This window comes from Setaria italica, chromosome VIII (assembly GCF_000263155.2).
Source record: "Setaria italica strain Yugu1 chromosome VIII, Setaria_italica_v2.0, whole genome shotgun sequence".
In the NCBI taxonomy this organism is placed as follows: domain Eukaryota; kingdom Viridiplantae; phylum Streptophyta; class Magnoliopsida; order Poales; family Poaceae; genus Setaria; species Setaria italica.
In genome coordinates, this window is record NC_028457.1 from 37,855,652 (window position 1) to 37,867,911 (window position 12,260).

The 12,260-nt window shown below is 46.5% G+C and overlaps 1 protein-coding gene across 1 annotated transcript; it reads left to right on the forward strand.

Moving 5' to 3' along the window:
* Positions 1-9,969: 9,969 nt before the first annotated feature.
* On the forward strand, positions 9,970-11,423 carry LOC101776040 (ervatamin-B). Its single transcript, XM_004979869.3, has 2 exons — positions 9,970-10,527; positions 10,612-11,423. The coding sequence occupies exons 1-2, from the start codon at positions 9,984-9,986 to the stop codon at positions 11,226-11,228; spliced, it is 1,161 nt and encodes a 386-aa protein (XP_004979926.1). The 5' UTR covers positions 9,970-9,983; the 3' UTR covers positions 11,229-11,423.
* The last annotated feature ends 837 nt before the right edge of the window (positions 11,424-12,260 follow it).

Below are 12,260 nucleotides of genomic sequence, written 5' to 3' on the forward strand. Positions count from 1 at the left end.
GAAAACCCACTTTCCTTTTAGAGAAAGATAAATAGGATTAAAATATGGAAAATAGATGTCCTTCTCTAAAATTTTTGAAAAATTCACCAAAACATGAACATCACCTCTGGAACCCTTAAAAATGGTTACATACTTTCTACCTTAGGCTAATAAAGTAATTTTAACTATCTTTGTGCACCTTTAATGGACCCAAAACTTTTACAACAGCTTATTAATAACTAGGTTAGGTTACTAGTAAAGTTTCATCATCTTTTGTTGCTGTGTGGTTCATGAAATAAATTTGGGAATATGAACCAGATTATACTTTATACGCAATAAAGAAATTGTTAAGTAAGAATAACAATGAAAAGAATATATTGGAAGAGGTACAAAAAGACATTCAGAAACTTAATAAACTTTCTAATCTGAAGTTTAACCAAGGTGCTCCACATATATGTGTACACAATCACCATCAAGGAAAGCCGCATGATTAAATTGTGAAAGTGTTGTTCTTTCGCGAAATCGATAAATGTGCCTTGCAAACAAGTTTCTTTTACAATAAGTTCTGAAAATGCTATTCAGATCATCGAATCAAGATTATCATATCATTGCATTGCATCTCATGTAGAGTTGAACGTCGCCGACGACACTTACGAGCTGCACCCGACGCCAGAAGGAGAAGCTGTAGCTGATCTGCATCAAGTGGGAGTTGAGCCCGAGCAAGAGCAAGCAGAAGCCCCACTAACCCCTTCTGAGTTTGAAGGCAAGCCTCGGAGCATAAATTCCTATGGTTTAATTACTTGCAATACAATTGCTTGCCTTGTTTGTGCATTTACATTACAGGAATTGTTTGAAACCATAGATGCATGAGATAGGTACCCTTTTGATATGAACACTAGTATTTGAAGTCGAGTAGTTGCAATGCTTAATAGGACCTGGTAAAAGTTGAGTGATTTCCTATCACTCGCGAGTTATAGGGGTTGATTGCTTTCTTTTTGCAACAACTATAAGGACGATGGGCGGGGCAGGGCTATTTGCATTGTTTTGGTGGTCGGTGGATTGCCCCGTCTATGTAAATGAAAATGGACTAAGGTTGAGATGTGATAGTATTCGTGATCAAGTGTTTGAAAGTACTAATCTTATACCTAGTATGGGATAGGGAAGCCTAGTACGTGATTGAACCAGCGTGGACCTTTACCCCGCTATCTTTGGAACTGGGTTCCCATGTTGCATCATGTGGGTACAAGTGCAGCCTCGGTACGGCGGAGTCCGGGACCGTTGGGGCATTGTATGCCAAGGGAAGTAGGCTCTAGAAAACGCCGCGAATTGATGGGGACGGCATGATATATGTGAACCTGGCGCAGTAGTAGCATATATCGTGGGATTAGGTTCGCCATGCATGGTTAATAAATTCGAATCGATTCGTTTGCCTCTCACAGTTTAAGACTACTTGATCGCTATGCTACATTGAGTAAGAATGGAACATGAGGATGAGATTAATATTGATGCTTGCTATTAATTGCTTGGAAAACCATGCTTTTGTAGTATAGTTGCTAACTTAGATTGGTAATTGAACATAGAACTTATGGCTAAAATATTGAAAGTAAGGACCTACACTAGTCGCTTTTGGCAAAAACAAACCCCTCTAGCCAAAAAGCTTGCATGTCTAGATGTTTGTGGAATAGTACCATCGGTCGGTTAAGTCTTGTTGAGCGTAGTCGCTCAGTCGCTGCAAGTGTTCCTTGGTCTTCTCAGCTCCCTCCGGATTGGACAGTTGAGTGGGATCCCTCCTCGGACGAGAAGGTCAGGGGTCAGTGATGTCATGATCAACTTCTTCAGGATATTGTGCATCGACGTTTAGTTTCCGTTCATTTTATTTCCATTGTTTGAACACTCAACAAATTTATGTTTGAATGTTGAACTCTATGTTGTAATAAATCGATGCACTTGTTTAATTTTGGATGGGCTATTGTAATATCTGGAACCACTCACCTTCGTGTGAGCTTGCTTTTCTCGATCTTGTATCAAGTGATTTTATCGAAAGGAATCCGATAGACGACCGAGCGCTTAAAGTACATGATTAGGTGTTAGGCGACTTAAGTGTGTGCTTTAGTCAAGTTAATTTGGACGGTTCCGCCACAGGTAGACCATGAGGTAGCCGGCGAGGTTCATGGCGGCGCCGGCTCATGGGTTCAGGCAGCCAGCTTTGGCAGTTGCTCATGGCCTAGAACCTTTACTTTGCAGCCTGCAGCTTCAACAAGGTGGCTTCCAGTTTCTCCACAATGACCATCATGCAGGCCATGGTGGGTAAGAGCAGGCTGCATATTGTGGATTATGGTATGCATTTTGTGTTCCAATGGGCAGGCTTGCTCCAATTGCTAGCCTAAGTCCTGTCCAGCTGAGCAGATCGAGGAAATAGAGTGCCGGCCTGGATGCAACCATGCCAAGGGAGAGCAAATCTCGATTGTTGCTGGAGCAGGTTGTGCTTGGACGTTGGGCACTCAATGCCATCGCTTGCGAGAGCCTGGACCCGTGGACCGTGTGGACCGCCCTGAGAAGTATAGGCGGTGGCAGGTGAGAAACCAACGGGCAGGCCTAAGGCATTGTAGAAGTAGTAAAAGATATGGTCCAGAAGCACCGCCACAAGGACTTTCTGATCTGTACTGTGAGGATGGCCAATGGCTTCTGCAAGGATGGAAGGGGCGTGTCCTCTTTGACCACTCAACATGGGTAGCAGAAGACGCCTCCTCTCCATGAAACTTTACTTTTCCTGATGCTGAATGGTATAGCAGCTGATGCATGTTTTCTTAAACCCCGTTTGGATACACAATGCTAAACTTTAGGTCCCGTTTGGAGAGGGGGTGCTAAACTTTAGCACCCCACTTTTTTACATCCTTTAGCACTTGGGCTCCCAAACAGGGGTGCTAAAAGGGGTGTGCTAAAGTTTAGCACCCCCATCTTGAATTCAGGTACTAAGGCCCCGTCTGGATACACAATGCTAAACTTTAGCACGGTGTTAAACTTTAGCACTCCATTTGAGGGTGCTAAAGTTTAGCACTTGGGGTTGTTTGGATACAGTGCTAAAGTTTAGCACATTGGGTGAGAAATGACTACATTGCCCTCATTTATGACTGGGTTGGGGAAAAGTGGAGAGGAGAGAGAGGGGGGCAGCAGGGGAAAAAATAAGCTTGGGACCACTTTTAGCACCCATTAGCACCTTTTAGCACCCCTTGGATGTGCTAAAGAAAATGGGGGTGCTAAACTTTAGCACACCCCTTTTAGCACCCCTGTTTGGGAGCCCAAGTGCTAAAAGGTGCTAAAAAGTGGGGTGCTAAAGTTTAGCATCCCCTCTCCAAACAGGACCTTAATATCTTGAATTCAGGTATTCTGCATGTTTTTTTTATCAGTGCACGTAATGCCGTATCAGCGACAGATTGTTCAGAGATTTTGCTGAATTGGCATATGCCTAGAGACAGACGGATGAAAGCCTACAACAACAAAAAAAAAAACAGGGGAAGCAATGATACAATACAGATTGGATTGGTTTAATCATTTTAATACTTATTTTTCAAACAACATGGGTCTGAAATCTTTTATAGAAACAATTAAAATCGTTTGGCCTCCATATTCACTTCATGGTTCGTGGGTCCCTCACATCGTTGTCTTCTCCGGACAGCTGGCCTCTTCTCCGGGATGTACGCTAGCTAGAAGTGTCAATTATTTGCACTCTCTCACAAATTACCATTTTACTGAGTTGGCATATATCGAGAGCTTGATGGACATCATTATTGATAACCTAATGCAGTAGCGGATCTAAAAAAACTGCTACGAGGGGCTTCTTTCCTTCACTTCTACCTCTAGCCCCTCCTTTCAAGCTTCTTTGAGGGTTGGGCTTCTTTCCTTCATCTTCCACCTCTAGCCCGTCCACGCTTCCAGCAACAGTAGAAGGGGCTCGCGCAGGGAGGAATTCTTATCCACAAGCTAGGAGGAATTTAGCCAGGTCTTTGATTTTTTTTTTCTACCTCGATCCGTCCCTGCTGATCCACATCAAATATCTTGCTCGACCAATCAATGAGACCCTAGACACACAACCACTCTTTTCTGTACTCCCAATCTGGCATGCATATCAATAATGGATGCTCACCTACACAAACCAACAAAACTTTGTCTTACTCTTTCATGGATAGTGCAGGTTTCATATAACCAAAAAGCTAAATGGAGAGGTCCCAGCAGACTTCCCTCAAATAGAAAAAGAAATATTTCACCAATTTCTAGAAAATGAACTATTCTCTGTATTAGCTAGCTTATATACATATATCACATACTCGGTTATATTTGGTATGTGCAAATTTATTTGCTTCTTAAAATTTGTTCCACGTAAAGATATGTCTATAACATGTGGATCTAATGGAAAAGATAATTTTATAGTCCGTATATGTAATTTGGCCACAAAATTTGACTGCTCTTTATAAAAACAAATAACCACATACACAGTCCTTTTATGTAGGGGCTCACGTACTGTGGTACAGAAAAAGAGGGGCATCGCCGCATCATCGACAACTAAAATTAATGCCAGTGTGCCGGTGGCCTCTCACCATCAGATTGCCTATATGCAATCCTATTTGGTGACTTGACTACTCCCAGTGGTGTTTCATTGCATGGTTTCCTTGAGCGCCATGGTTTCCACTTTCCACGAGCGCCACAGTCGCGTGGTTTCATGGCATGGTTTCAGTGCAGTTCATGAACGAAATAGTGTCCCCCAATGCAAATTAAATTTCCTCACATGGTTTCATAGACACGCCATAGCATTTAATTATCAAGCATGGGATTAGACACAATTGGATGAAATGAAACTCTAGCCCCCAATGCAAGTTTCAACAGGTTTCATATTCTTGGAATCAGTGCATAATACATTATTTCATCCTGATGAAACTCCTTTCCTCTCTCTCCATAATTACCTTATCATATCATCACAAATGTTGATTGTGACATTCTAGCCCAACTAAGGATGAATTGAGCCCACTAGAGGCCTATGTGAGTGGCATGACATGTGTGTGAAGAATAGTCCCACTTTGCTAGTTGAGGGTAGGTTTCACAAATATATAAACCCAAGTGCCAAATGCATTCCAACCCCCGGGTTAACCCTTTTACACGAAGCGAGGACGAAAGCGTAAGAGGGGTTGGTCCGAGTGCATGTTTTACTCAGCGTGTGAGTAGAATTGAGCCATATTTTCGGACTGGGGCGTTACACTGATGTGACACCGTATTTAATGTGCATGAAACCTTCATGAAACTTGCACCGGGAATAACTAGTTCTCAGTCTAGGTAACTGTGCACTGAGGCTGGCCTAAGAAACACAAAGAGACTAGCTGGTTATTAGTGAATTTGTTTGTAAACGCTAAACAATTTTAGTTCCATAATACAAGTTCTTTTAAGGGTGTTTGGTTTGAGTTGCTTATGAATAAGCAACTAAAAATAAGCAACTTATTTGCTTATGCAACCAAACACCCTTGCTTATTGGGTTGCTTATGGGACTGCTTATTTTTAGCACATGGAGCTAAAAGGCACTCTTTACCCCCTCCCCTCATTTATGGCTGGGTGACTCCCCCTTTCTCTCTCAATTATTAGGGACAAACATGTCAAAAGCAACCTCATTCAATGCAGTTTAGCAACTCAAACCAAACATCTTTGACTTATGCATAAGCAACTATAAATAAGCAACTTAGGGGGTGTTTGGAAAGGGGGTGCTAAACTTTAGCACCCCACTTTTTAGCACATTTTAGCACTTGGGTTCCCAAACAGGGTGCTAAAAGGGGTGTGCTTAAGTTTAGCACCCCCATTTTCTTTAGCACACCCAAGGGGTGCTAAAAGGTGCTAATGGGTGCTAAAAGTGGTCCTAAGCCCATTTTTTCCCCTGGTGCCCCCCTCTCTCCTCTCCTCTCTCTCTCTCTCCTCCCTGCGACCTGCCTCTTCCGCTTGCCCCGCTGCCTCCGCCGGCCGTGCCTCCGCCGTCCGCCCCCGCCCCCTCCCCCTCCACCGGCATGCCACGCCGCCTTTGCAGGCCCCGCCTCCTCCGCCCGGCTCGCCGCCGCCACCTCACGAGCAACCGCCAGCCCGGGATCCGACCGACGCCGCCTCGCCCTCTCCGCCACCTGCCTCCTCCGGGCGCCCCTGCTACCTCTGTCGGCCGTGCCTCCTCCGGCTGCCCCCCACTACCTCCGCCGGCCCCACCGCCAATGCTGGGCCCCGTCGCCTTCGCCGAGCACAGCCGCCGCCGCCGCCTCCGTCAGGCACAGCCGCTGCCTCTGCCAAGCCCCGCCGCCACCGTCCGGGCCCTGCCGCCGTCGGCCTGGCCCCGCCTCCTCCGCCCGGCGCACGGATCTGGAGGGGGCGCGAGGGAGGAGCGGGGAGGGAGGCGGCGGCGGTGGTGGCGGGGAGGGAGGCCGCCTCCTCCGCCAACTCCCGAGCCCGCCTCCTCCGCCGGGCCCGGCCGCCTCCGCCGTCCACGCCACCTCCTCCGCCGGGCGTCGGGGGCCTCTTCGGTGGCGGGGGCAGTGGAGGCGGCGGATGGGGTGCGGGGGGTGGTGTCGGGGAGGGGAAATTTGGAGCTTGCTTGGATTTCTTGAGTGGATTACAAGAGCAGAGGGGTATAATTGTCTTTTGCAAACTAATATGCTAAAGTTTAGCACACTATCCAAACAGCCTTAAGTGCTAAACTTTAGCACTACATTTGAGGGTGCTAAACTTTAGCATTGTGCTAAAGTTTAGCACTTGCTATCCAAACAGGGCCTTATTTACTTATGTATAAGCAATGTAGACCAAACAGGCCCTTAGTCATAATCACACGAATTAAAGACAATGAATGGACCATTATCCTATCCGTAGCTAGTACTCTCTAAAGTGTGCATTTATTAAGTAGGGGCAGGACTAGAAAGTTGCCGGTGGTAGAACAACAAATATTTTAAAAGCACTTGTCTATAGCACACTGAACATTTTTTCTCCCCAAATTCGATTTTTATTTTGGACCACTAGATCTCCATACAATGGTGAATCTCATCTCCTTCCTTCTGCCAAGCACCTTCTTCTTTCTGTCTGAACTCATCTGATCTAGCCGGCACTCACCCCCACCATGCCCTCCTCCCTCATCTTTGGCAGCCGGAGATGTTGCTTCTGTGCCAATGATGAAACGATTCAACATTTATTTTTTATTATCATTTTGCACGCACAATATAGTCCATCACACATGTGGTTTCAGGTCTTCCGCAACCTCATAGCATATCACATATGTTTGGAAATTGGTTATGGGGTATAAGCAAAGAAATGAAACCGCTAGTCCTGCTAGAAGTGGCTGCTACTTGTTGGTCGCTGTGGCTATGCAGGAATGATTGTGTCTTTGAAAGAAAACTTAATCCTTCTCCTTTGCAGGTTATCTTCTCAGTTATTCATTGGCTTCGTTCCTGAATTATACTAAAAAACCAGCTTCACAGGACTTACTGCAGTGGCGTCGCAACACTTGGCTCATGTGGCCAAGGAGTTTTTTTACCAAGGTACATGGGTGGTCGTCTAGTTTACGGATTGATAGCCATTAGCTTGCTGATTATGCACTTTTTCTTTCTTTCTTTTGGCTGGGTGCATCCTGGAGATGCAGAAGTCAGGAAAATAGTTCAAGAAATTTGTATTGGCTCGGTGTAAAAACCTTGAATTTAATAAAATTTCCCTTATAAAAAAAATCTTTGACAGCTCGAGATGCCAGATCCGCCGCGCGCAGCTGCCATCCACTCCTTCACTAACCCATCGATGCATGGAGCCCGCCCCTACCAGCTTCCTACACACCACCCGACCAGTGGTGCTGCCATTGCCGTGTTGCCTCATCACCCTGCGCCCACCACCTCCGCCATGATGCAAGCATACTGTCCGTTCGTGTTTGACCAAGGTCCAGCAATAGAGATTAGCTCGTGGGAACCCAAACCCTAACCTCATCAAAGGCGGAGGAGGAGTTTGCTGCCTTGGATTGGCGAAAAGAGAAAGAAGCAAAAATTGGCTGTGAGGGGACAAGAAAATGTTTGAATAAGGTATTGCTTTCCGGTTTAAAAATGTTATTGGAATATGCGTGTGTTGGCCATGTTAACATGTAACGGTGTAACAGCTTGTACGTGCAGCTTAGATCCGCTAGAATAGGGCAGCTAGATAGGACAGCTCTTGTACGTCCCTGCCTTGTAGATGTACTTATACATCACGAGTTAATGCAATCGTTGTCGACTTGACTCTCACAACTCTCTCGTTTATCTCGTGTCTCTCCCTCATTTCATGGTATCACACGGGATCGAAGGGGCTCTTTCATTACTAACCCCTTCGCTTCTCGATCCGATCCTACCGCTTCCACTCCAATGGAGGGCGTTCTCGATCACTCCTCCGGCAACTCCTCGATCTCCTGCAAGCTCTCCCAGGATCACCTTTGGGACATGATGGATCGCGCGAACCAGGCCGGGTGTTCACCATCCAATCGTTGTCAACTTGGCTCACATCCCTCTTATCTATCTCATTTGTCGCTCGTTCAAAGAATAGTCGAAGAAGCTTTTCCTCAAAAAAAAAAGTAGAAGAAGCTAAATAAAGCAGCAAATATATTGTGACACGAAGTAGTACACAAAGCAAAAAGATCTTATTTTTATGTACTTGTTGTAGACCATATATAATTGCTAATTTCATATTCTTTAATACTTTTAATCTCAGAAAATTAAGTGCGCACTTGATGCCGACTCTTTTCTTCCATGTGTTTGATATAGACTTTTCTTTCATTTAGTGTGAACTATTAGAACTTGGAGGGAATTAAGCATATGTCACTGGCGTGGTAGCGAAATTAAAGGTGTGAAGATACCACTCTACTCACCAAGGTTGTTCAAAACCATCCATGAATCATGCAATTCAGATCTACTGTTTTCGGCTGTTTATTTGCCAGCTTGTGATACAAAGCTCATTGTAGGGGAAAAAAGAAAGCTAACAAAGAGGACGCAGTCAGTGAGGTTTGCTTGATACCAGTCAAGTGCTCTAACCATTAGGCTAGATGACCTTTCGCTATATATTTTTTTGTTATTGGTGTGAGTGTTTCTTTAATTAGATGAGACTCACTATGAGCTAAAAGGATACTCTTTGTAAGACAAAATTCGAGTACTCTTAAAAGTGCATTTTAAAAGTGCAGGATGGAAAAACATGATCAGTTGCCTTTGAGTGGTAAAACAATAAGTATTTTAAAAGACATGTCTAAATACCACACCTGAAATTTTTTTCCCTCCCCATACCCAATTTTTTTCGGACCATTAGATCTCCATCCAATAGTGGATAGCCCATCTTGTTCCTTCTACTATATGCACTTCTTCTTTCTGTCTAATGGAACTCAGTATCCACCGCTGCCGTCCACTCCCTCACTAACCCCATCAATGCATGGACCATGGAGCCCCCCGCACTACCCTATCCAAACAGCCGACAGTGCTGCCATTATCGTGTCGCCTCATCACTCCTGTGCCCATTTCTGGTAAGGGGAGAAGAAAATGCTTGAATGAGGTATTGCTTTCCCATTTAAAAATAGTAGAAGAAGCTAAACCAGCAAGTCTGATCTTGTTGTTGTGAGACGAAGGAGCATCCCAAAGAAAAAAAAAAGATCTTATTTTTGTGTACTTGTTGTAGTATATCATATAATTGCTAATCTCATATGTTTAATATTGTTAATCTCAAAAAAATTAAGTGCACTTGACGCCGGCTCTTTTCTTCCATTTGGTTTAAACTATAAGAACTTGGAGGGAATTAAGCACTTATATATTTTCTTTCCATGAATTATGCCTAAAAAAAGATCTAGTGTTTTCGGCGGTTTATTTGCCAGCATGTGATATGAGGCTCACTCTAGGAGTCTATGGAAAAGGACAGCACAGCAAGAGGAGGACGTCAATCAGTAGTGAGATCTATCGCCGGGCCTCTATAAATGGGCTGTACCCAAAGGTAGCTAAGCATCCATGTCGGGCATGGCTTCCATGCGCTCGTCGTCCTCATCCATGGCTCTCGCTCTGCTGCCGCTACTGGTGGCAGCCGCACTGGCTCCCTCTCTGGCTTCAGCTTCACCTGCCCTCGACAATGGCGAGGAGCTGCTGATGCTGGGGAGGTTCCATGGGTGGATGGCGGCGCACGGCCGGTCGTACGCCACCGAGGAGGAGAAGCTGCGCCGGTTCGAGGTGTACCGGAGCAACATGGAGTTCATCGAGGCGGCGAACCGGGACAGCCGGATGAGCTACCGCCTCGGCGAGACCCCGTTCACAGACCTCACCCACGACGAGTTCATGGCCATGTACAGCAGCAACGACGACGACGGCCCGTTGTCGTCATCGTTGTCGGAGGAGACGACGGTGATCACAACTCGCGCTGGCCCCGTCCACGAGGGCACCGCCGCCGTCGAAGAGCCGCCACCTCGTCGTACCAACCTGACGGAGGCGGTGCCTCCGAGCGTCGATTGGAGGGCCAAAGGCGTCGTCACAGCAGCCAAGTTTCAAGGGGTGTCCTGTTGTAAGTAACATCCAAAACAAATCATGCATGCGATCTCGTTGTCATCGTCTACTCCATATGCAAGCTAAGTAAGTGTCCGTGCAGCGTCTTGCTGGGCGTTCACGTCGGTGGCCACGATGGAGAGCGCGCAGGCGATCAGCACCGGCGGATCGCCGCCGTTGCTGTCGGAGCAGCAGCTGGTGGACTGTGTCACTCTCAACCACGGCTGCAACAGAGGTTGGATGGACAACGCCTTCAAGTGGGTGATCCAGAACGGCGGCATCACCACGGAGGCGGCCTACCCCTACACCGGCAAGGACGGCAAGTGCCAAACGGGCAAGCCGGTCGCGGTGAGGCTCAGCGGCTACAAGAAGGTTTCGCCGCCCGGCAACGAGGCGGCGCTCATGGAGGCCGTGGCGCAGCAGCCCGTCGCCGCATCCTTCGACTACAGCGACCCCTGCTTCCAGCACTACATCGGCGGCGTATACAACGCCGGTTGCTCCAAGTCCGGCGTCTACACCAAAGGGGCGTGCAAGACAGCGCAGAACCACGCGCTGGCCCTCGTCGGGTACGGGACCATGCCTGACGGGACCAAGTACTGGATCGGTAAGAACTCGTGGGGTGAGAAGTGGGGTGAAAAAGGCTTCATCTATGTCCTTAGGGACTCGCCGCCCTTGGGCTTGTGCGGCCTTGCGGCGCTCCCGGTTTACCCTATCATCTGATGACGACCCCAGCCGCCGTGCACCTCCATCATGTGTGCGTCCCTCCGTGCATACTTATTATATGTAATGAATAATTGCACGGTACTACCTAGCTATTCACTTGTGTACTCCATCATGTAAAGGTTCGGATGCTACACATGCATCCTTGCCTATAATAAATAAACAATTAATATATGCTACTCCTTCCATTCTAAATTATAAATAGTTTTAACTTTTTTAGATTCATAGCTTTTTGCTATGCACCTAGATAATACATTATGTTTTACTATATATCTAGAAAAGTCAAAACGACTTACAATTTGGGGTAGAGGAAGTACCTCCGTTCTGTTTTATTTAAGGAGTAAAATGCACTAGCGGTAGGTCTCCAATCTCCCAAAATGTACATCGGAGTCCCTAAACTTGCTAATCGGTTCATGTGACACTCAACTCTCCATAACCCACCTTAAACTGCGTACATGGCATGCTGACTGGGATGCTGACGCATGGAGCGGAGGATGGAGAGCAAAAGAGGTAGGAGGGGGCGGGGTAGGGGGGAGGTGATCGCCGGTGACCATGGGGGAGAGGATGAGAATGGAGTCAGGACGAGCGCTGGTTGTGCTGACAGGGCGAGGTCGGTGCGCCGCAAAGGTGGGGTGAGCTTGACGTGCCGGACAGCGTGAGCTTCGGCAGCGCGAGATTTGCGTGAGCGTGACGGCAGAGATCATTTGCGAAAAATGGAGAGAGAGGAAGAGAGAAGGTAGGTGGATTTGACATGTGGACGTCAACACACAGTTAGTGTTCCACGCATGCCATTTAACATGGGTTATGAAGATTTGGATGCAAGTTTAGGGATTTAAATGTGCATTTTGGTAGTTCGGAGATCTAGATGACACTCGCTACCGATGCAAGTTCATGTACGTGCATTTACTCTTTATATAAGCTTTGGCTGGTCCTAAATTAATCTAAACCACGCCAAATGCTTTGGAATGGTGGTAGTATTTGATATCCTGTAATAATATTGCATATTTGGCTGCCATCAAAATGCATGGGACA